Genomic DNA, 25,412 nt, shown 5'->3' with positions numbered 1-25,412 from the left:
TTTTGAAACTGAGTGCTTGAAAATCAGGCTGTACATTTTTAGATACATTAACTGCTCAACCAGGAGGGCCACTCTATATGCAAAACCCAAAGACTTACCATAGAATTATGCAGGATGGAAACCAACTCCTCAGCCCACTGAGGGCGACTGAAACCAAGCACCCTTTTACACTAATCCCATCTTTTTTCCCCATATCCAAAGCAACTCCTCCCTTCTCCACCCCCCGAGATTCGACCACTCACCCACACCCATTCCCAGTAGCCAATTAACCTACCAAACTGCACATCCTTAGGAGTTAAAAGGAAACCAGAGCATTTGAAGGAAAACAATGTCGTCATGGAGAGATTGAGAGATCTCCAAAACATTCCCAAAGGCTGGATTTTGTGCATTCCTTATTTCCATCATGAAACAAATATATTCAGTTTGCTTATTTGAAAGAAAGGTTCCGAGCTCCTAGCAGCAATATTTAAGATAAAGGAAATCAGACGAAACAAAAAAAAATTCTCTGCTGTGAAAGGTGAAAACACAAGGACAAATTAAAGTTGCAAGGATAGAGAAAGCCTTTCAGAAAGCCTTTTGACAAGGTTCCACATAGGAGATTAGTGGGCAAAATTAGAGTACATGGTATTGGGGGTAGGGTACTGACATGGATAGAGCAGAGTGGGGATAAATAGGTCCCTTTTAGAATGGCAGGCAGTGACTAGTGGGGTACCGCAAGGCTCGGTACTGGGACTGCAGCTATTTACAATATGACTTGGATGAAGGGATTAAAAATAACATTAGCAAATTTGCAGATGACACAAAGCTGGGTGGCAGTGTGAACTGTGAAGAAGATGCTGAGGTTGCAGGGTGACTTGGACAGGTTGTGTGAGTGGGCAGATGCAGTTTAATGTGGATAAATGTGAAGTTATCCACTTTGGTGGTAAGAATAGGAAGGCAGTTTATTATCTAAATGATGTCAAGTTAGGAAAAGGGGACGTACAACGAGATCTGGGTGTCCTAGTGCATCAGTCACTGAAAGGAAGCATGCAGGTACAGCAGGCAGTGAAGAAAGCCAATGGAATGTTGGCCTTCATAACAAGAGGAGTTGAGTATAGGAGCAAAGAGGTCCTTCTACAGTTGTACAAGGCCCTAGTGAGACCGCACCTGGAGTACTGTGCAGTTTTGGTCTCCAAATTTGACGAAGGATATTCTTGCTATTGAGGGCGTGCAGCGTATGGTTCACCAGGTTAATTCCCGGAATGGTGGAACTGTCGTATGTTGAAAGACTGGAGCGACTAGGCTTGTATACACTGGAATTTAGAAGGATGAGAGGGGATCTTATTGAAACATATAAGATTACTAAGGGATTGGACAAGAGGCAGGAAACATGTTCCCAATGTTGGGGGAGTCCTGAACCAGGGGCCACAGTTTAAGAATAAGGGGTAGGTCATTTAGTACGGAGATGAGGGAAACCTTTTTCTGTCAGATAGTGGTAAATCTGTGTAATTCTCTGCCTCAGAAGGCAGTGGAGGCCAATTCTCTGGATGCTTTCAAGAGAGAGCTAGATAGAGCTCTTAAAGATAGCAGAGTCAGGGGGTATGGGGAGAAGGCAGGAACGGGGTACCGATTGTGAATGATCAGCCATGATCACATTGAATGACGGTGCTGGCTCAAAGGGCCGAATGCCTTACTCCTGCACCTATTGTCTATTGAGAAGGAACTAGCAGAACATTCACACCTTGACAGACACAAGGGGTGTAGAGAGTTAAAAGCATAATTCACAAGAAGAGGAAGTTCATTAATTTAATTTAGAGTTCTTATTGCTACTGCAACTGTCCTCTTGGACAACTTATTCACTGGTGCTGTACAGAATGTTATTAATCTTGTAGCAATCAGTAAGTTATGATGACTAAAATTACTTTCCAGAAAACACATTCCTGACATTACATTGCAAGACACCACAGTGATGTGAAAGAGGAACCCATACGTTAGTGGTTTTTAACTTTTTTGTACAAGGGAGGCAGATAATTTATTGCAGAAACTCTCATTATAATGGACATTAGGGAGAATAGTGCATGTTATTCCTGATTGTCCTCTATAACCAACTGAGGGATTCGCTCCAACCATCTGGCGGTCACTCTGTGGACCCCAAGTTGTTTTCAAATACAAAGTTCTTTTTAACAGCTCAAAATATATATTAGTTACCGCAGCTAAAAATACTAAAGATTGTCACGTTGTTTAATAGAGTAGCATTGCACAAGTGTCGATCGAAGCAATTGCTTGTCAATTTCAATAAACTCCCGCAAGTGTCAAAGCAATTGCTTGTCAATTTCTGTGACCTCCTTCAGTGTAACGAGCAGCCTATGTTCTTAAAGAGACAGTGGTGTCTGATTATACTGGTGACGCTCCGTCCACTGTAACCAAAATCGTTAGAAAGAGGTCTGTAATAACGAAGCTAGACTGTATTGTCACACGTAGAGTGAAAAGTTGTTTTGCACGCTAACCAATAATACTATAAATAAATAAATACAGTCCAAATAAAGTACAATAGTAGCAAAGGAAAAGATACAGATTGTAGAATATAGTTGTCAACATTATAAGTAACAGTTCCAGCAGCAAAGTTGAATGTCCACAATGAGGTACAGGGGAAATCAGATTGTACCCTAGTTTATGGAAGGACTGTTCAGAAGCCTGATAGAGGTGAAGAAGCTGTTCCCGAGTCTGGTGATGCACAATGTTAAGCTTCTGTATCTTCTGTCTGACAGGAACAGGGAGATGGAGGAATGATCGGGGTGGGAAAATCTTTCCAGGGCTCAGCTTCAGGATCATTGCTCAGGATATACCTACTTTGGTATAGTGAATACCATATCAAAATGTGGAGATAAAAATGAAATGCGGAATATGGTCAACTGGGAAGATAACAAAAACCTCGGGTAAGTGCGGAATGATGCCTGGATCAGTCAGTTTTAGCTGCAGGGGGGAGGTTGGACAGACTTGGGTAGTCTTCTCTGTTAATGCCATAGGTTGCATGAAAATCTGATAGAAGTATAGAAAATAATGAGAGGCACAAATAGGGTAGACTATCAGAATCTTTCTTGCAGGATGGGAATATCAAATATTAGAGGGCATAGCTTTAAGGTGAGAGGGGAAAAGTTTAACGGAGATGTGCATGGCAAGTTTTTTTTTAGAGGGTGGTGAATGCCTGGAATGTGCTGCCGGGGCTGGTGGTGGAGGCAGATACGATGTATTTGGATAGGCAAATAGAAATGGGAGGGATATGAATGATATGCAGGCTAATAATGAATGATATGCAGGCTTATTAAATGGTTAAAAGACTCCATGTTTAAAATCAGAATTGAACAATGAACATCAGTGAGGACTTAGTTTGGCCCACTTTCATTTCACTTCTTTATTTATTGTTCCACTAACAAAGTAGTTGGGCTGGGTTCCTCTATTAATGTCAGAAATATAACACTCAACAAGTAATTCAGGCTAGGCGTAATCTAATAAAACACTGCTGTGGGACAAACGACTTACTGTACAAATTTGGGGCATGCCATCACATGCAGTTTGGGGCAATAAAATTAAGTTTTCTCTTTTAAACATTTACTGAAAAACCATGCAATATTGTGTACTAGAAATGATAATAACAAATTACTATGTGTACTATGATTCCCAAACTATTCACATGAAAAAAAATCACACTCTTTGAAAGAGAGATGGTAGTAAAAAAATAAAATAAAATCCAGAATAACATTAAACAAAATTACGCACTAAACTATATACCACAGTATCAAACCAATGACCCATTTAATCACATACTTTTAGAAAGCAAAATCCAACATTAAACTAATTTAGCACAAGTATGTAATTGGCATGGGGGTCACACAAACATTTTACTAATCCTCAGGTTGCTTTTACAAAATAACTTGTTAACTAGGTTTCTAAAATTTCACTCACTATTTTTAATTATAGTCAGCACATTTTACTGACAATTACTGCTTCTTTTCAAAATATAATCTCTTAAAGTTATCCATGATTAAATGTATGATGCACTTTTGAGGCAGAAATCCTTTTAATTGTCTCCAAATATTAGTGGTCCAAGGGGTTATTCAGATAGCTAAATATCACAACTGCAATATTTAACATCAGTTTTAACGGCAGGAAAAAAATGATCTATAAAATCTTACATCCATGTGCATTTCTATCTTAAACAACTATGTCAAAAAAGTTTGTATGAACTTAAGACATCTATGAATTTATAGAAACAGAAAACAGTATAGATTCAGAGGAAGCTATAGAAATGGTTACAATTACGACTTAAGACATTGGGCCAGATATATGTAGAGGAAGGGGTTACAGGGGTATGGTCAAATGCAGACAAATGGAACTCATGCACACTGACAACTTGGTTAGCAGGGGCATGGTGGGCCAAAGGCCCTATATAACTATAATTAAATAATCAGCTCTCTCTCCTTTACGCCAAAAACTGCAGTTAGGATGAAGTGTGGTTGTTTTAATGGTTTTAATGATGCAAGTTTAGTTTCATATGAAGTAGATTTAAAAAAAATACTTACTCTTTTCCTCCTTGGCACCTTTGAATTAATTGACATTTTTTCCTTTTTAATTTTCGCCTGGTGAACATTACTTGTGACTCTCTTTTCTGCAAAAGGTAGAATAGTCATGTTATGTAAATCTTGCAAAGCTAATTCCAACATAATCACCCAAGTTTCTGCAATGGAAACGTATTTTAAAATAGAATGCCTCAACAGTGTTCTGATTTGGCCAAATGGACAATCAAACAGTTTGCATATGTATTTCAAAACTTGTTCAACTGCTCATTTCCTCAGTGCTTTGGCATCTTCCCCAAGCTGAGGTGACTATGTTCAGAACTTTACCACTGCAACAGTTAGATCATGGAATTGACTCTCCAAAGTTCTCTGCCTTCCCTGCCGAGCGTGGACTAGCCTCTTCTCTATTTTGTTTTCAGTAGCATGCAGAAATCAGAAGAGCCCTGGATAGATTAGACCCAGTGATACAGTATAGTAGCTGGCAAGATTTATTTTTGAAACACATCACAAATTAGTGAAATTCAAAACCCACTTTATTAGTTAAGGTGAAAACAGAAGATTTCCATATATTATTTCAAAGAACTTAAGTGGAACACAAGCGAAATTGGGATGATGCCTTCAGTGGATATTTTGGACATCAGTTCAAGATCTGACTATAGCTCAAAAAGCATATTAAAATATACACCATTGTGGGCTCCACCTTTCCTTGATCATGGTTGCTTTTTGCATTGCTTTCATTCATTTGTTCTATTTACTTTCTGTATCTCTCATTTCCATTTCCCCTGACTCTCAGTCTGAGAAGGGTCTCGACCCAAAATGTCACCTCTTCCTTTTCTCCAGAGATGCTGCCTGATGCGCTGAGTTACTCCAGCATTTTGCGTTTATCTTCAATGTATGTGCAGTTCCTTCCTACACATACTAAAATATGTACTTGAAGGGAAACATTTCCAACACTGAAGAGTGGGGCAAATTGGAAAAATCTTCTGAAACAGTGTAGGTATGAAGGTTGAATGGCTGCTTTTTCCCCAGAGTAGGGGAATCAAGAACCCAGATGACATAGGTTTGAGGCAAGAGGGGAAAGATTTAATAGTAATCCAAGGGGCAACCTTTTCACACACAGGGTGGTGTGTTTTTGGAATGAGCTGCCAGAGGAGGTAGTTAAGGCAGGTACGATCACAATGTTTAAAAGACAATTTGGACAGGTACGTGGACAGGAAAGGCTCAAAGTGCTAAGGGCCTATCACAGGCAGATGGGGCATCTTGGTCAGCATGGACAAGTTGGGCTGAAGGACCTGTTTCCATGCTGCATGACAATGACTATTAAGGTTCTGATTACAGGACATAAGTGGCATTTTTCTTAATTCAAAGCTACCTTGACTTTGCACAGTTGCTGAGTTTGAAATGAGATGTTAATCCTTCGACCTTTGTCTGGTCTCTTGTGAGAATACAGGTCCTAATAACTGTTTTCAAAGAGCAGTTCACTCAACAGACAGGCTGCCATTTATTTGTCAATCGACACTGCAAAAGTGAACACCTAATCCTTCATTTTACTACTATTTGCAACATCCTGTGATCACAAAAGTAGAACATGAAAGCAACTCCTTACTGAAATCTTTGTGGGGCTGTAATTCAAACCTTTTAGAAATATTTCAACCTGCTGGACTACAGGCCCAGGTTTGCTTTTTTCACAGAATACTGATTTCAATCATGTGATAGTGGACAGATGCCAAGAGGCCAAAGTATTTCCTACAGGGTAAGCAAAAATAAAAATGAAACTGCAACACCATTAACTTGAGTTCAGTTAGGCTTTGCACTTACATTTCGGAAGATGGAATAATAGTTTCCTGACACAAGTTCAGTGAAGTAATTTTTTTCCAGAGAACAGATAAATATCAAACATAATGATATGAAGCTAACAATGTCCAGTCAATGAAAACAGATCAAATGGTATACACAATGGTGCATGATGTAATAAATCACGTAACACTGAAGACACAAGGAAGATTGACTGGCTACAACTAGTGACCAAAATGTAACAAGTTCATCCCTCCTTGTCACAGATTACTTCTGTCAATTTTGCATGATTATTCTCGGTAATCTGGTCAAATTGGAAGGTACAACTTGAAATCAAAGTAGCAGCAATTATTATATGGTAAAGATGAATAAATATCAGGAACTGATTAAGACATTTTCATGCACTCACCCTTTCCAGTTGATCGTTTTTTCCCCCACAAGTTGTCTTTGTTTGCTCCAGATTTCCCTGGTGTCCAAACTTTGTGAATAGAAAAATTATAAAGCTGCTTTTTGGATCTGCAATAAAATGTCATGGTACAATCTTAGTCAAAAGTAATATTTACATTTACTAACATTTAGAGAAAAGGGCAATAAAACACACGTTTGAGCAAAGCAAAGCCAGGCTAGGGACAAATTAAAAAATTATAAATTAGTTGGGATTTATGCAGTAAATACCTTTAAAAAAGCTGTCTTGAGCTTAAATGTGATTTACAATCTACAAAAGTTATTTATACCATCTGGAATACAAAACCAAAAGCAAGCCAACTGATGATTATCTAAAAACTTGAATTGCTCTAGTTCCACTGTCATGGGAAAAGAAAAGATCTTTTTTGTTCTAACCCCATTTATTTTAAAAACTGTGTTCTAAAAGTACGAATTTTCAAATGTATCCCGACTGACTTTAAACCTCTTATTTTTGTCACATGCTATTTTTTCTGCCACTGACGCTTCAGTGATAATGTACAATTTTCTAATCCATTTAGAATTTCAAACTAGAAAATACAATTGGAAAATTGTATAAGCATAACAAACCTTTTTACATTACATTCTGTGTTATTCAAATCTCCATCAACGCCTCGTAATAAATCTTCACTGCAACAATAGAAACGAATGGGTTATAAAGAGACTTAACCAATTTGAAGGAAATGTCATTTCAAATGAAATGTCATTTTTTGAAGCTGCATTTTTTTTGCTGCAGTACTGAAAATGGTACTTCATTCAAAGTGTGCTTTAATAAATTATTACAGCCCCACTTGCAATATTTATTAAATTAACTATTGGGGAGAAATGTACCAGATGAGAGACAACTTCAGAATGTAGAGTCACCAATGATGCAAATGAGGATACACAAAAGGTAAAATGGATAGAATTCAGTAGGAAGCTGCAGGATTAAGAAACTGACAGGAACCAGACATCTTAAGATGGTAAGAATGTTGCACCCAGAGTGATGGCACATGCAGCAGGATAGAAAAAGGGTGTGAGAATTTTACAAGTTAAACTCTGCCAACAATGGATGAGAGGTCGATCAAATAAGTTTAATTTGGCAAGTCTCACGACCTTCTCAGCTCAATATTTATTCTGCTGGGGGATCCAAATGTGGTTTACATCAAATCTAACTGGTTAGATTTTGCAAAGTAAAATTTGGCACAGGATTTCTCTCTTTACACCACCATTAATAGTCATCGTTTGGGATGTGAGAACAAAGAAATCGCAAACATATAAAATTATAAAACATAGAAACATATAAAATTATAAAAGGACTGGACAAGCTAGATGCAGAAAAAAGGTTCCCAATGTTAGGCGAGTCCAGAACCAGGGGCCACAGTATTAGAATAAAGGGGCGGCCATTTAAAACTGAGATGAGAATGAACTTTTTCACCCAGAGAGTTGTGAATTTGTGGAACTCTCTGCCACAGAGGGCAGTGGAGGCCAAATCACTGGATGGATTTAAGAGAGTTAGACAGAGCTCTAGGGGCTAGTGGAATCAAGGGATATGGGGAGAAGGAGGCACGGGTTATTGAGTGTGGACGATCAGCCATGATCACAATAAATGACGGTGCTGGCTCGAAGGGCCGAATGGCCTCCTCCTGCGCCTATTTTCTATGTTTCTATGTAAACCGGCTGACAGATATTCAACAGGTAATTTTATGACTGCCCTTCATAACAAATCCCTGACTACTTGCACTGGAAATTCAGCAAATAAACTGTAGCAGGTTAGAAAAGAGACCACAATAGATCTTTCACCCTGCTAACCTGATAATAAGAGTAGTCTGAGCCTTCCTTTCAATTGGCAATACACTAAAAATCAAAACAATCCATGTTAATGTACTATACAATCCATTGAAAGCACCAAGTAAGAAGCATTTCAATTAGTGTTTGCTTTAGAAACACAAATAGGAAAAATAATTGTGAATGATTAAGAAATGTCACGGTACATTCAGCATCACTGGAAAGAACTGCAGATGATGGTTAATATATAAAAAGACACAAAGTGCTGGAGTAACTCAGTGGGTCAGGCAGCATCGCTGGAGAACATGGATAAGTGACATCGGGACCCTACTTCAGCCTGATTCAGTTGGTTGAGTTACCATTTCACCATTTATGCCATTTCACCTTAAAACTAGGTGGTGATACTGGTGATCTGCACCAGCAAGCCCTTCTTCACCGGGTGACATGGCTGTTAGTGTGGCTTATGTTGCAGACCCCGACAGGGCGTGGTTTCTTCACGTCGTCACAACTGACAGGACACGCTCGGTCACTGTGGGGGGAGAGGCTGAGTGGAGAATGTGATGGCCAACAGAAAACAGCAGTAGGTGGTGAGAGGTAACCAAGCATGTCCTGTCAGTGGCAGCGGCCTGATGAAAACGTTGTCCCCAGGGGCTACAATGTGAACCACAACAACATTCACGTAAACTGGACCGTGTGGTGGGTGAAGGGGTCGCTGTTGCACCTTGTGAGCCAGAGGTGTTGGAAACCGGGCTGGGGAGGTCGGGTAGCATCGGTAGGTCTGTCTGCGATAACCAAAATCCGCCGTAGAGACGTCCGTTAAAACAACGGTTTACTGTAAATTAATTCCCATTCTCCTGCCTTCTTCTCGTAATCTTCGACGTCCTTACTAATCAAGAACCTATCAATCTCCACTAAAAATACCCAATGAATTTGCAGTCTGCGGCAATGAATTCCACAGACTCACCACCCTCTGGCGAAAGAAATCTCTCCTCACCTCCATTGTAAAAGTACATCCTTTCATTCTGAGGCAGTGCCTTCTGGTCCTCAACTCTTCCAATATTGGAAACATCCTCCAAACATTTTGGTAGGACAAATCAAAATAGGACGTACAGGGTAAATGGTAGGGAATTGAGGAATGCAGTGGAACAGAGGGATCTGGGAATAACTGTGCATTGTTCCCTGAAGGTGGAATCTCATGTGGATAGGGTGGTGAAGAAGGCGTTTGGTATGCTTGCCTTTATAAATCAGAGCATCGAATATAGAAGTTGGGATGTAATGTTAAAATTGTACAGGGCATTGGTGAGGCCGAATCTGGAGTATGGTGTGCAGTTCTGGTCGCCAAATTATAGGAAGGATGTCGACAAAATGGAGAGGGTACAGAGGAGATTTACTATAATGTTGCCTGGGTTTCAGCACTTAAGCTACAGAGAGAGGTTGAACAGGTTGGGTCTTTATTCTTTGGATCGTAGAAGGTTGAGGGGGGACTTGATAGAGGTTTTTTAAATTTTAAGAGGGACGGACAGAGTTGACGTGGGTAGGCTTTTCCCCTTGAGAGTGGGGAAGATTCCAACAAGGGGACATAACTTCAGAATTGAGGGACAAAAGTTTAGGGGTAACACGAGGGGTAACTTCTTTACTCAGAGGGTGGTGGCTGTATGGAATGGGCTTCCGGTGGAAGTGGTGGAGGCAGGCTCGATTTTATTATTTAAGAGTAAATTGGATAGGTATATGGATAAGAGGGGATTAGAGGGTTATGGTCTGAGAGCAGGTAGATGAGACTAGGTCAGAGAGAGTGGTCGGCGTGGACTGGTAGGGCCGAACGGGCCTGTTTCCGTGCTGTAGTTGTTATATGGTTATATGGTTACATCTACTCTACGCAGGCCATTCATTATATTAAGTTGGGTAAAAGGAGTTATAGATCTGTGTCTAACAATGCAAGATTAACCTGATTGAGCCTCAAAAGCACCGACAAGGAATGTTAGACTTGGATGAAATCTTTGCTCTTCATGTGATTATGTTCAAAAAAATCTATTTGTTTAACATTTGTCCTGTAGGAAAACTTTACTCCAGCATGGTGCATGGATGCAGGTGAGAAAGATTGAAAATGCTATTGGGGTAATGGAGCAGCCTTGCTTGATACCAGTCTGCATTGCAAAAAGGTCTTCCATAGATTAAAGGGTTAAGATTACAGCCAACATGCCATCATGGAGATGCAGGATGGAGATAATCATATGGTTGATGCTATTTTCTGCTTTCTCTTGAATTTCACTGTGTGAGAACTCCATGTACATGATATGTTTTGATGTATGGAATCCACAATGATTTTGCAGGAAGTAGTTGAGGGTTAGACGGATAATGACTTTCCATTTGGCAGTTAACACAATTGGATTTGCCACATGAAGACGGGCATGATTACCCTTGCTTGTTGTGGGAGATGGGATTATGACCACCTGCAGGCAAGTTGCCATGGATCAGAATTCTGAAGGAAGAGAGGGCAGCAAAAGTTGGCTCCTTATTCTCAAAGTGATGGTCCAAAGTTGAAAAGATGAGAAGTCGATGTAAATTATCTGAATGTGCTCAGTTAGCTAAAATACAGAAGTAAACAAGGGGTCTTCCTCTGAATTAGACAAGGGGGAAGTATTGGAGCAATACACGTATTATAATATGTATTAGAGAGTATCCTCCTTCCCCACCCTAGTCGTTGTATTTTGTTTCACTGTCATCCTGGTGAGTTTCATTGTCTGTATAACTTGTTAACACCTAGTCAACAGCTAACAATAGACTGTTTCCTTATCTTTTCTTTGTCCCACCCCCCTGACATCAGTCTGAAGAAGGGTTTCGACCCAAAACGTCACCCATTCCCTCTCTCCTAGATGCTGCCTGACCTGCTGAGTTACTCCAGCATTTTGTGATAGACTGCTTCCTTGATCATTGTTACCTTTTTGCATATCTTTAATTGATTTATTCTGTCTCTCTATCACTGTCCATATCTCTTGTTTTCTTCTCCCCTGACTCTTCATCTGAAGAAGGGTCTCAACCCAAAAAGTTACCCATTTCTTTTCCCCTCCCAGTGATGCAGCCTGACTTGCTGAGTTACTCCAGCTTTTTGTGTCTATCTTCGGTTGAAACCAGCATTTGCAGTTTCTGTTTCCTGCTGCACAACCGCTAACAGCTGGACTATCTCGTGCAGGTTTCGCTCGTGTGGGTACTGGTTGCAAAAAGGTTATTTAGATTCTATGTGGGCAATTTGGTGAGATGATCCATGTTTAAGTTATCGAGTTGTGACTTGAAGAGTGACAAGGTTGGTGCACATCTGGTGGTGTCGGGAAGGATGTTCCACTCTGGGATAGTCCATGGATATAGTGACTGTTTTTGCTCTAATTCTAGTCTAAATGAAGTGACCTGAGAGACTGTCTTGTAAATTTCTGGGTATTGGATTGAATAAAGTGAGATATGTTACTGGGGATAATAGACAATATACAATAGGTGCAGGAGTAGGCCATTCGGCCCTTCGAGCCAGCACCGCCATTCAATGTGATCATGGCTGATCATTCTCAATCAGTACCCCGTTCCTGCTTTCTCCCCATACCTCCTGACTCCGCTATCCTTAAGAGCTCTATCTAGCTCTCTCTTGAATGTATTCAGAGAATTGGCCTCCACTGCCCTCTGAGGCAGAGAATTCCACAGATTCACAACTCTCTGACTAAAAAAGTTTTTCCTCATCTCTGTTCTAAATGGCCTACCCCTTATTCTTAAACTGTGGCCCCTGGTTCTGGACTCCCCCAACATTGGGAACATGTTTCCTGCCTCTAACATGTCCAACCCCTTAATAATCTTATACGTTTCGATAAGATCCCCTCTCATCCTTCTAAATTCCAGTGTATACAAACCTAGTCGCTCCAGTCTTTCAACATATGACAGTCCCGCCATTCCGGGAATTAACCTAGTAAACCTACGCTGCACGCCCTCAATAGCAAGAATATCCTTCCTCAAATTTGGAGACCAAAACTGCATACCGTACTCCAGGTGCGGTCTCACTAGGGCCCTGTACAACTGCAGAAGGACCTCTTTGCTCCTATACTCAACTCCTCTTGTTATGAATGCCAACATTCCATTGGCTTTCTTCACTGCCTGCTGTACCTGCATGCTTCCTTTCAGTGACTGATGCACTAAGACACCCAGATCACGTTGTACGTCCCCTTTTCCTAACTTGACACCATTCAAATAATAATCTGCCTTCCTATTCTTACCACCAAAGTGGATAACCTCACACTTATCCACATTAAACTGCATCCGCCATGCATCCGCCCACTCACACAACCTGTCCAAGTCACCCTGCAACCTCATAGCATCTCCCTCACAGTTCACACTGCCACCTAGCTTTGTATCATCGGCAAATTTGCTAATGGTACTTTTAATCCCTTCATCCAAGTCATTGATGTATATTGTAAATAGCTGCGGTCCCAACACCGAGCCTTGCGGTACCCCACTAGTCACTGCCTGCCATTCTGAAAGGGTCCCATTTATCCCCACTCTTTGCTTTCTGTCTGTCAACCAACTTTCTATCCATGTCAGTACCCTACCTCCAATACCATGTGCTCTAATTTTGGCCACCAATCTCCTATGTGGGACCTTGTCGAAGGCTTTCTGAAAGTCGAGGTACACCACATCCACCGGCTCTCCCCTGTCAATTTTCCTAGTTACATCCTCAAAAAATTCCAGTAGATTAGTCAAGCACGATTTCCCCTTCGTAAATCCATGCTGACTCGGAACGATCCTGTTACTGCGATCCAAATGCTCCGCAATTTCGTCTTTTATAATTGACTCCAGCATCTTCCCCACCACTGATGTCAGACTAACTGGTCTATAATTTCCCGTTTTCTCTCTCCCTCCTTTCTTGAAAAGTGGGATAACATTAGCTACCCTCCAATCCACAGGAACTGACCCGGAATCTATAGAACATTGGAAAATAATTACTAATGCGTCCACAATTTCTAGAGCCACCTCCTTAAGCACCCTGGGATGCAGACCATCAGGCCCTGGGGATTTATCAGCCTTGAGTCCCATTAGTCTACCCAAAACTTTTTCCTGCCTAATGTGGATTTCCTCCAGTTCCTCTGTCACCCTAGGATCTCTGGCCACTAGAACATCTGGGAGATTTTTTGTATCCTCCTCAGTGAAGACAGATCCAAAGTACCGGTTCAACTCTTCTGCCATTTCCTTGTTCCCCATAATAAATTCCCCTGCTTCTGTCTTCAAGGGACCCACATTTGCCTTGACTATTTTTTTCCTCTTCACATACCTAAAAAAGCTTTTGCTATCCTCCTTTATATTATTGGCTAGTTTACCCTCGTCCCTCATCTTTTCTCCCTGTATTGCCTTTTTAGTTATCTAAAGGTGATGCCATGACTTTCTTTGCAGACAGTACATAAGCGGACTTTGGTGCGTCTTGACTCCAGCCACTCCCAGCCAAGGCGACTTAATATATCGGAGATGCTTGACTGTCTTGAGTAGTCGTTATAAACAAATCGTGCTGCTCGCCTCTGAACCTTGTCAAGGGTGTTAATGTTATTTTTCTGGTGAGGGTCCCATATTGTCTGGCAATATTCCAACAGTGGGCAGCCAAGTGTTTTGTACGCTACCTCCGACCCACATATTGAAGCAGAATGTTTGGTCAATTATAAAAGATAGATAAATGCAGCATGGTCACGATTAGAGAGAACACTCAGAGATTCCCATTTGCAACTCTGACAGGCCAGTTTTAGTGAATGAAGTATGGAAATCTATTTGGAAAGATATTCAAATCAATTGTGAGAAAGATAAACAAATGTGGGCAAACTAGAGCAAAGGGGGGAAATTAAGGTTGCAGGTGAGGCATTATTTTGCAAAGACCAAAGGGAGGCAATTCCCTAAGATTAATTATACGACATAATGAAAAGGACAAAAATACATAATTTCAAGTTTGTTCAAATATCTTAACAGCCAGGAAGCGCAATTAAGCTTTTAATGAGATTATGACCAAGGAAGCAAAAACGGTGTTTCTAAGCAGATCAGCTTGGAAAGGGCACGAAGGGAAGATAGGAGATGAAACACACCGAAGATGAAATTCAAAATAATCTACCTACTTATTTATTTTGTTATAAAATCACTTTTCATCTCTACTTTCCAAATACAAAGGCTTGATTAGTTTACCTTGTGTCTTGCTGATGTTCATGACTATTCTCATCTGCAGAATTATCCATGTTTGCATTTCCTTTCTTTTTGGATTCTACCACTTTATGCGCTGCCTAGAAATAGATTACAACTATGTTATCATTCTGTCTGTCAAATAAAGGGGGTTTCCCATTTTTCCAAAACCAATGAGTCCTTTTATAGAGAAGTTACTTTTATATATTTACTTTAAAATGACTATTTGAACACCAGCCCCGATTTAAATATAGAATAAGTTTGCATGCGTAGTCATTTCTGTTTAAAATATCTTCAGTCAGTGAGAACTTAATTTTAATCTACTTGTATGTTGTTGATTACTATTTGAATCATTTTAGAAAGTACCAGGATGTCTTCCTTCCGAAGAACATAATCAATGCATTTTTATCATACTGTTATCCATTACAGGCATCAAGTGGTGACTTTCACATTTGTTGAGTTTTCTGCCACACACCTATGATTTGAGAATCTTTCTGCTATCAATTTTCAATTGACATATTAGTCATTAATGTTGGATCAGGGATAGAATATGGAATACATCAACAGTAGCCCCTGGATACAGTGATAGGGACATTGACACATTGAACTAAGGCTCATTGATGGAGAAGTAATTCTTCATAGTCACTAATCACAGAACACCAAGAGACAGGGAAATATTTAAATATACCAATACCAATTAAATTAAAAATGATAAAACTCCAAGGATGGGGTGCAGAAAAGATTTACGAATATGTTGCCAGGACTCGAGGGAATGAGCAATAGGGAGAGGTTGAGCAGCTAGGACTCTATTCCCTGAAGTACACAAGGATGAGGGGAGATCTTATAGAGGTGTTCAATCATGAGAGGAATAGATCAGATAAATGCACAGAATCTTCTGCCCAGAGTAGGGGAATTGAGAACCAGAGGACATAAGTTTAAAGTGAGGGGGAAAGATTCGATAGAATGTCTTTTTTTATACAAAGAGTGATGGGTGTTTGGAATGAGCTGTGATGGGTGTTTAGAATGAGCTGCCAGAGGAGTTAGTTGAGGCACTGGTGCAACATTTAGACTGATACATGGATATGGTAGGTTTAGAGGGATATGGGCCAAATGCAGGAAGGTGGGACTAGTGTAGATGGGGCCTGATGGACGGCATGGGCAAGTTGGGCCGAATGGCTTGTTTCCACACCGTATGACTCCATAACTATGACAGTGCCAATTGCCAAAGAAATTGACCAACTGCTTTTATCTTGGCTTGCGAAAGGATGCGAGATGGTAAAGCATAAGCAATAGGGTCCAAATTGAGAATAAACACAAAAATACAGTGATAATTCATTATACCACCATTCAGAAATCCTGATGGTTGGCATCTGGCTCATGGGTGCCCTGGTTCCTGTACTCCCTTCCAACTCATTGGGTTTACTGGATAGTTTATTAAAGTAAAATGTAACATTTAAAAAACAGAATTAAATGTGTTGGAATAATAATAAGAATAACATACAAAAGTCCACAGAATTTGGAGACCAGGCAATTAGAGTTTTGCTGTAATTAGTATTTCGTGAATATTTTAGTTTTTTCCGTTTTTTCGTTTTAGAGATGCAGCACGAAAATAGGCCCTTCAGCCCAATGTGTCCATGCCTACACTAGCCTCGTACAGTAGCACTATCTTACACACTAGGGGCAATTTTACAATTACCAAAGCCAATTAATCTACAAACCTGTGTGGAGGAAACCGGAGCACCCGGAGAGAACCCACGCGGTCACAGGAAAAATGTACAAACTCCGTACAGACAGCACAGTATAGTTAGGATTGAACCCAGGTCTCTGGCACCGTAAGGCAGCAACTCTACCGCAATGCTACAGTGCTACCCTTCTGTATAATTTTCGGGAAGATTGCCTTTTAAATGGCTATTCTCTGCCTGAATTATTAATCAAGGTAAAGTGATTTGGAGATCACAGTTGGTAATTAAGGATTTTTACATTCTAAAATGATGCAAAGATGGTCTTCAGCTGTACATAATTAAATTATCTGTGCATAGTGAGGTAAAAGGATGAAACAATCAATTGGATGATGGAAGTCACACTTACTTGTAAAAGGAAGTTTGAGTTTATCCCACTTAGAATTGTATTAGCAAGAGATTCAGCACTCTCAACCAAGCGTTTGTTGTTAAAATTATTAAGAAATTTATGATAAGGATCTTTCTTGGTGATAATTAATGAGAGCTTGCTTCTTAAAGACTGGAAAACAAAAAATGAAACAATCAGAAAAACATTGAACATTTAAGGACTAACCTTAGAAAGGAACAAAACTGAACTGTTGCACAAAATACAGTAAATTCCATTATAACAGACAATTGGGGAGAGGGATAAATGGTGTCCATTATTACTGAATGGCCGCTGTGACAGAGCAAAGAATTACCGAGTAATATGGTATCATTGCACGAGTCGTAGAAACAAAGAACTGCAGACATTGGTTATTACACAAAAGGATACAAAGTGCTGGAACAACTCAGCAGGTCAGGCAGCATCTCTGGAGTACATGGATAGGTTGATTAGTAGGACTGGATGTTACAATCCCTAGGGTTTGCACTACAATTGACTGGTGTTGTTCTTGGGGATGACCACTAGGTGCAACCATTCAGACACATCTTCAACTGTTTACCTCAACGTCACTGGGTGTTTTGGCCTTTTATCACAAGACACCCTCGGTCGAGGCAGGCCCACCGCAGGGTGATCAGACCTGGGTGTGTGACTTATGGTTAGCCTCTAGATAGTCACGTGGCAGCCCAGACAGCATATCTTCTTTTGAGCCACAGTCACAGTCTCTGCTCCGTTCGGCGGCATTGGCAAGTTCTTTGATTGCCCTCCTTTGGGACTGCCCTCTGACTCCTACTTCCCTCAGGAGCCTTGCAGTGGAACTGGCTACAAAGCCCCATGATGTTTTGGGTCACTGGAGTCATTGGATGTGACCCGCGGGAGGTCGGAGTGCAGCTAAGGGTCAGAGGTTAGAGGAAGCTGTCAGCCGTGCCAGCAGTAGGTCTGGTCTGGAAGCTACCAGGGAGTCAGTGCGGTGCGGACCAGTATCAGTAGCCCACCCTGGCGGTAAAGGTCGGTAGGTCCGGCCTGAAAGGCAGTGTGGGCCAGGACCAGCGTTTGCAGCCCTGCCTGGCAGTCAAGGTCAGTAGGACTGGTCTGGAAGCAGCTGGGGTGGTGGTGCAGCCCAGCAGCAGCTTTGGTGGTTCCGGTTGCAGAGAAACTGGCGAGGTGGTGAACGTTGGACCTACATCTCCCAGTGCCGCTGCTGGTCTCGGCCTTGTGGCAGTCAAGCAACGCGCCGCAATCCAGTGGTGGGTCTCGACCGAAACGTTACCTATCCATGCTCTATATGACCCGCTGAGTTACTCCAGCACTTTGTGTCCTTCATCATTACATAAGTTGATTGTAGTAATTGCTTGTCAATGATCTCCTAGAACCTTAGAGACAGTGGTGTCATATTATTGTGGGGATACTGTCCACTATAACCAAAATGTGTTATAAAAAGGTCTGTAATAAGGAGGGTTTAGTGTATTCGGCAGAGAGTCTGCTGCCATCTTCTCGTGCCGTCTTTAAGCTTAAAGTATTTGAAACGCCAATAACCTGATCTGATTCAGAGGTGATGTTTTCCTGAAATTGCCGTTCCAGGATTTCAGCAGCTTTCTTGAAGTTTCCCTTCTTCATACAGACTGCGACACTCTGCAAAAGAAGAGTGGGCAAACACTTAAGGAAGCTGGTGGGAGAATTGTGCAGAATGCACAATAACTAGGAAATGAATCAGCCGAGGAACAACGGGACTGGCTGAAGTGAACAAAAATTAGAAAACAAAGCAAGTTTAAGCGAATGAAGCAGACAAAAAGGCAGAGCAAATTAGAATAAATTAACACCGAAATAAGTGATTTTGGGGCTTAGGCAATTGCATAAAACATTGTAAAAAGCTGCTGCTTATATATCAGAATGAATATACAGCAAGTTGCCACAATAGCAACAAATCTAAGGTCAGAATCTGCATGCACAGAGATAAATAAATGCACTCTTTGATTCGTGTTTAATTTTTTTAAATCTTAAATATTTTAGCACCGACTGCGTATCAATTTGCAAATTCTATACACATCCTGAAAATGCAAATGGCAATTAATACAGATTTAAATTACAACAGCATGATTTATCAGATATAAATCATATTTTCTCAAGGACATCTTTCTTAATAGTAGTCATCTTTGGTAGAAAACTAACCTGTACTTGAAGTAATCGTTTCAAATCTGTACATGCATCATTCGGTAGCTCATTGTTATCCACCATTTCAATCAAAACCATTAATGCAGATTCTAATGGGGTTATATTTTCATCTTGATCAAACTGGACATCTAAAGAACAAAGTAACAAATCTGGATTTAAGAAATGGCAATAAATTAATATATTTAGCATATTTATCAGTAGGTTTTTAATTTAAATTATTTGTGCACATTTTGTTAATTAACCAGGACCTTACAGGGAAAGTTTAACAATGTGGCGCAAGCAGAACTTTGGTGGTACGAAATTAAGAGATTTCCAAAACCTGTTGAGTGTTATTCCCATTTCTAATCCTATGCGTTTAATTTAAACAAAAATATTACACTATGACAATAACTTTCCCAGTGAACTCAGTAAATTTAAAGGGAGGGCAGGAAACAGGGGCCCCAGTGACAACGGTAGGTGGTTCACTGGAGATTGGGCTACATCCCCCCATGACGACAGAAGATAGCCTGCCGGAGCCAGGACTCCCCCAGTGATGTTGAAGAGGTTGGGTGAGGGGGCAGACGCATGGCAGATGCAATATAATGTGGATAAATGTCAGGTTATCCACTTTGGTCGCAGGAACAAGTAGGCAGATTATTATCTGAATGGTGTCAGATTAGGAAAAGGAGAGGTGTAACGAGACCTGGGTGTCCTTGTTCATCAGTCACTGAAAGTAAGCATGCTGGTAGGGAAGAAAGCAAATGGTGCGTTGGCCTTCATAGCAAGATGATTTGAGTATAGGAACAAGGAGGTCCTACTGCAGCTGTACAGGGCCCTGGTGAGACCATACATGGAGTATTGTGTGCAGTTTTGGTCTCCTAATTTGGGAAGGACATTCTTGCTATTGAGGGAGTGCAGTGCAGGTTCACCAGGTTAATTCCCGGGATGGCGGGACTGACATGATGAAAGAATGGGTCGACTAGGTATATATTCACTGGAATTTAGAAGGATAAGAGGGGATCTTATAGAAACATGTAAAATTCTTAAGGGATTGGACAGGCTAGATGCAGGAAAAATGGTCCCGATGTTTTAAGGAGCCCAGAACCGGTGGTCACAGTTTAAGAATAAGGGGTAGCCATTTAGGACTAAGATGAGGAAAAACATTTTCACCCAGAGAGTTGTGAAACTTTGGAATTCCCTGCCACAGAAGGCAGTGGAGGCCAATTCACTGGATGTTTTCAAGAGAGAGTTAGACTTAGCTCTTAGGGCTAACGGAATCAAGGGATATGGAGAGAAATCAGGAACGGGGTACTGATTTAAGATGATCAGCCATGATCATACTGAATGACAGTGCTGGCTCGAAGGGCCGAATGGCCTACTCTTGCACCTATTTTCTATGTTTCTATGGAAGGTGGTGCTTCAGAATCAGGGGCCCTGGTGAGTTAAAAGGAGGACAATGAACATTATCTGATGAGCTCGATGCGGAACTGTATGGTTGAAGTATTACTATTTTTCTAATTTGCAAACCAGCAAACCCTAATAATGAGTGAAAGCTTTACAAATTGGTCATGACTATATTTCTGGTATACAGTAAACCCTCGTTATAATGGACCATTGAGGGGGGAACGGTGTCCATTATAACCGAGTAACATATTATCATTGAATGTAGTTGAAACATACAACTGCAGATGATGGTTAATACGCAAAAGGACACAAAGTGCTGGAGTAACTCAGCAGATCAGGCGGCATCGCTGGAGAACATGAATAGGTGTCGTCGGAACCCTTCTTCAGACTGATGCAGTCTGCTGCGTTACACGTTTCACCTTAAAACTAGGCACTGATGCCGCTGATCCCTACCAGCGAGTTCTTCTTCACCAGCTGCCGTCCGTCCGGTGACAGGGCTGTTGTTGCAGCTCACATCGTAGTCCCAGAGGACAGCGTTTTCTTCAGGCCTTCGCCGCCACCAACAGGACGCGCTCGGTCACCGTGGGGCTCCCTCCCCTCTCACCTGCTGCCGCTGCCAAGGGAGGAGGAGAAGGCAGCAGAGACGGGGAGAAAGGTTTGAGGCTGTGAATAGAGTGATGGGAGGAGGAATAGAGGGAGGGGGAGGGGGGAGGGGGGATGGAGGAGTGGGGTGCGCAAATGGCCCAGTGGACAGAGCAACGGGAGGAGGAGTAGAAGGCGTTGGAGGGGGAGAATCCTTTGAGGCCAAGTGCACAGAATGATGGGAGGAGGAGGAAGAGGTGGAGGGAGGTGGTAAGAGGCCAATTGGACAGAGTGACAGGAGGAGGAAGTGCCAGCGGTCAAGCGGAGAGTGGACAAAGTGACGTGCTGACAGGAAAAACCAGCAGCAGGTGGGAGGGGATGGAACCCTGCAGTGACCGAGCATGTTCTGGCGGCCAGAAGAAAACGCTTTCTCCAGGGGCTACTGGGTGAGGTGCAACAACAGCCACGTCAACCGGACCATGTGATGGGTGAAGAAGGGCTCGCTGGTGCACCTTCCGAGTCAAAGGCGACGTTGGAAACCGGGGCGTTTTGCGGCCAGGAGGCGGTGCGAGGCGGGGGTGACATTGGCAAGTCCGTCCGCTATAACCAAAATCCATTATAACGAGAGTTTACTGTATTTGTGTTGCTCTGCTGCAAGCTATGCAGACAGCAAATCTCCGCCAGTCTGAGTTTTCTCAAAATGCTGCAATTACTGTCATAAGCAGCCATTGGACACAGCCCAACCTAGCAATCTCAAGGAATAGCAAGCTTCACAGTATTGAGATAGTTTTGAAATAGGCCCTTCGGCCCATCAAGTTCACACCCACCATTGATCGCCTGTTCACAATAGTTTTACGTTGTCCCATTTTCTCATCCACTCCCTACGCAATAGGAGCAATTTTGCAGAGTAATTAACCTAAACGCCAATACGTCTTTGGGATGTGGGAGAAAACCGGAGTACCCAGAAGAAACCTACGAGGTCACTGGCAGAATGTACAAACTTCACACAGACAGCACGAGGTCAAACCCAGGTCTATGGCGTGGTGAGGCAGCAGGTCCACAGCTGCACCACTGTGCCACCACGATGACTATCGTTCCAGTATTTTAATCCAGACGGCCAATGGCCACATGAAGTTATATGGAGTCACAAGAGACTGCAGATGTTGTAATCTGGAGCAAAAGAGAACTCGACAGGCCAAGCTCCACCCCCACCTCTCTTTTCCAACATTCTCCCCCTCCCCAGTAGATCGAAGAAATATTACCAGTCCATTCCTTCCACAGATGCTGCCTGGCCTGCTGAGTTCCTCCATCCATTGGCTTTTTGTTGCTGTTGATTTACCAGCAGAGAGCAGGGATTTTCACCAGGTTCCCAGCACATAGCTGGAGCAGGTGTCATATTAAAGTACACTTGATGCATACAGGAGAGTATTCGCACACCTAAACCAATAAAGCTGTAATAAAAGTGATCTGAGGGGCAATGATAAATGGGATAACAGTAGAGAGGTTTTACTAAGGCTATTCAATTATTTTGTTGAAATATCCTTTAAAGAAAGAAGGTTATCAAATCTTAGTTCTGATCCAGATCACCTTATTTTCCACAGACTAGCTACACGGCTTGAACTTGCATAGCGTTTCTCAGACGTTTTTTACCTGTGCGTCTTTAGATTCAACTGTACATTCTTGCCTACTGGCTCTTCTTCATCCGCTGTCCCCACCAATCTTCCTCCGGCTCTCCTCATCTTCAATCCTTCTAAAATTAAATTTCCTTTCTTTCTTCGCCCCTCATCACCAAATATGCTCCCATCGTTATCACCTCCAAACCTCATTTCTTCTCTTCTCCAAGCATTCATCCACCCTCTCTTTCCATCTGCTCTTTCTCCACTCAGCTTCCTATCTCCTCCTGATAAAACCCCCTCATTCCCTGCACTTCAGTCCCATGCTAAATCTTGGGAAGAGTTGGTTGTCAGAGCAATGCAGTTTGTCAAAATCTTGGGAGTTATTAGCTGGTTGTTAGATGCTGCTGGAAACCACAGGAAAGGATTGTTGGCTTCATGATGCTCTTTGAAAAATACCACTACCTGCGCCCAATTCTGATGGTACTACTATCTGAGACCGATATTTTGCCCGGGGTTCTTCCCGCTCTACATTTGTGAAAGTGCTGCAGCCAGCAGTCTGCCTGATACTGGCAATATGCAGTCTTCAGGTCTGCGCAGATGGCCTGTTGGGTCCGACTGCATTCTTTATTGTTCGATGGGGATAGGTTTAACCTCACTCTGGGAAGTCATTTATATCTCTGCCAGCATTGAAATCCATTAGTTCCTCTGTCCTCCACATCCTCAAATAATCTCTACGTTAGTTTCCTTCCCAGCCACCACACCTAACTTCCACCCATACCTTTCCTCCCATCGGCTCTTTCTCACACCCTAGCAGTTTTACCCAAATTCACACGCAACCTTTTATCCTAACTTTTACTGTTTGAAATAAAGCAATGAAAAAAACACTGCATTTTGCCAAGGTTTGCACTTGCCATTTTCTTTCTGCATTAACTTAATTTGAGCGGTATGTTGCCTTATATTAAAAAAGTTACATGCTAGTCTTTTCCTTTTGCTATCTATGACAATATAACATAAATATTAAAAACAAAATTATCTGCTCCAATAGATTGTTTTTGATAGTCTGTAAATCACTCATTAAGTGATCTGATTAGGGAAGCTAATATACAATTTGTATATTCCTTTTGAGAAAACTACTACTTTCCATCAATAATGCTCATAAGAATATGTAAATGATCATCTCATTCTATTTAAACCTTGAATTGAGAGGGAGATAAACCAATTGACAATAAAAAAATGTAGTTACCAAGATTGTTTCCTTCCACTATGCGAGTTAGGATTTGGCAGATATGCACCTTATTTTCCTGGATGGAGCCTATAATGGAAGGCTGCTGAACAAAACCTGAAAGAAAAAGAAATTGTCACTATTACCATTTACCAGGTTTGTATAAATTTCATATTAATTTGAAAGAAAAATCAGTTTTTCCCCCCAAACGATAGTGTTTGAAATAATGAAACTATACTTTGTCATGCTTTTCCTGATCAACTGTGTGGAGGCTCTGAAAAGGGACGAAAACCACTTAGTGGTCACATTGTATTAATAAGACTATTTTCCATTAGCTGAAGAGAATGTATGAGATTGAAGTGACTCCAGAGGCAGGCAAACAATTTGGGCAGAGTGAAAGTGTCAGGATATGGTGTGTAAAAGAGAGCGCCATTTAAGCACCCACCGTTGACACATACTAGATGAGGGAGATGCAGTGAAAACACAGTACAGAGTTTGGGCATTGGGAGGTTGGGAGAGATACGTGTAACATAGAAACATAGAAAATAGGTGCAGGAGTAGGCCATTCGGCCCTTCGAGCCTGCACCGCCATTCAATATGATCATGGCTGATCATCCAGCTCAGTAACCTGTACCTGCCTTCTCTCCATACCCCCTGATCCCTTTAGCCACAAGGGCCACATCTATCTCCCTCTTAAATATAGCCAATGAACTGGCCTCAACTACCTTCTGTGGCAGAGAATTCCACAGACTCACCACTCTCTGTGTGAAGAAATGTTTTCTCATCTCGGTCCTAAATGACTTCCCCCTTATCCTTAAGCTGTGACCCCTGGTTCTGGACTTCCCCAACATCGGGAACAATCTTCCCGCATCCAGCCTCTCCAACCCCTTAAGAATTTTATATGTTTCTATAAGATCCCCCCTCAGTCTTCTAAATTCCAGCGAGTATAAGCCTAGTCTATCCAGTCTTTCTTCATATGAAAGTCCTGCCATCCCAGGGATCAATCTGGTGAACCTGGTGTAGCATGGTGGTGACTAATTTTGAGACAAATAGAAGAGATGAAAGAGAGAAAATGGTGAAGCTGTAAACCAAGATGGTATCCCATTGCTTAAATAGCTTGAACTAACAAAGTATTGAAGCAAGCATGCAGAAGAAACTGTGACATCATATGTCAGCTTTTGTGAGGACAGTTGCATTCCCACTTGAACCCGGATCTGGTTCAACAACGACAAGACCTGGTTTGCAGCTGAACTCAGATAGCTTCGCCAGTCTAAAGATGAGGCCTACAGGAGCGGGGATGCAGACCTCCACAGGCAGGCCAAGTACAGCCAAGCTTGGAATCAGAGCTGTCAGAGGAATCAGAGCTGTCAAGGAAAGGTACTCTGAGAAGTTGAGGAGTAAGTTCTCAGCTAATGACTCATCTTCAGTGTGGAAGGGCTTGCAAGAAATCAGCGACAAGAGGAAAACCCCCCCGCTCCTTGGACAATTGTCAACTGACCAACGACCTGAACGAGTTTTACTGCAGGTTCGATAGACTGAAACATAACCCTGGTACCCCCTCCCTCCCTTCCCCAC

At 41.8% G+C, this 25,412-nt stretch overlaps 1 protein-coding gene across 2 annotated transcripts in view; it reads right to left on the bottom strand.

Annotated features, from left to right (window-relative positions):
* Nucleotides 1–25,412, bottom strand: part of terf1 (telomeric repeat binding factor (NIMA-interacting) 1) — a 33,415-nt gene that overhangs the window by 1,761 nt on the left and 6,242 nt on the right. Inside the window, exons 2-10 of one of the 2 annotated variants that reach the window (XM_078398149.1) lie at nucleotides 23,859–23,954; nucleotides 19,032–19,162; nucleotides 18,399–18,494; nucleotides 16,851–17,000; nucleotides 14,769–14,863; nucleotides 8,601–8,645; nucleotides 7,380–7,439; nucleotides 6,757–6,863; nucleotides 4,560–4,645 (exon numbers count right to left, since the gene is read on the bottom strand). In XM_078398149.1, the coding sequence (XP_078254275.1) occupies nucleotides 4,560–4,645; nucleotides 6,757–6,863; nucleotides 7,380–7,439; nucleotides 8,601–8,645; nucleotides 14,769–14,863; nucleotides 16,851–17,000; nucleotides 18,399–18,494; nucleotides 19,032–19,162; nucleotides 23,859–23,954 (866 nt within the window). The remainder of the gene's footprint in view (nucleotides 1–4,559; nucleotides 4,646–6,756; nucleotides 6,864–7,379; nucleotides 7,440–8,600; nucleotides 8,646–14,768; nucleotides 14,864–16,850; nucleotides 17,001–18,398; nucleotides 18,495–19,031; nucleotides 19,163–23,858; nucleotides 23,955–25,412) is intronic. The other variant, XM_078398151.1, reaches the window with a different exon arrangement.

Source organism: Rhinoraja longicauda, chromosome 4 (genome assembly GCF_053455715.1).
Source record: "Rhinoraja longicauda isolate Sanriku21f chromosome 4, sRhiLon1.1, whole genome shotgun sequence".
Lineage (NCBI taxonomy): Eukaryota > Metazoa > Chordata > Chondrichthyes > Rajiformes > Arhynchobatidae > Rhinoraja > Rhinoraja longicauda.
Note: the sequence above shows the minus strand (reverse complement) of the source record. Positions and strands in the feature narration are given on the sequence as shown.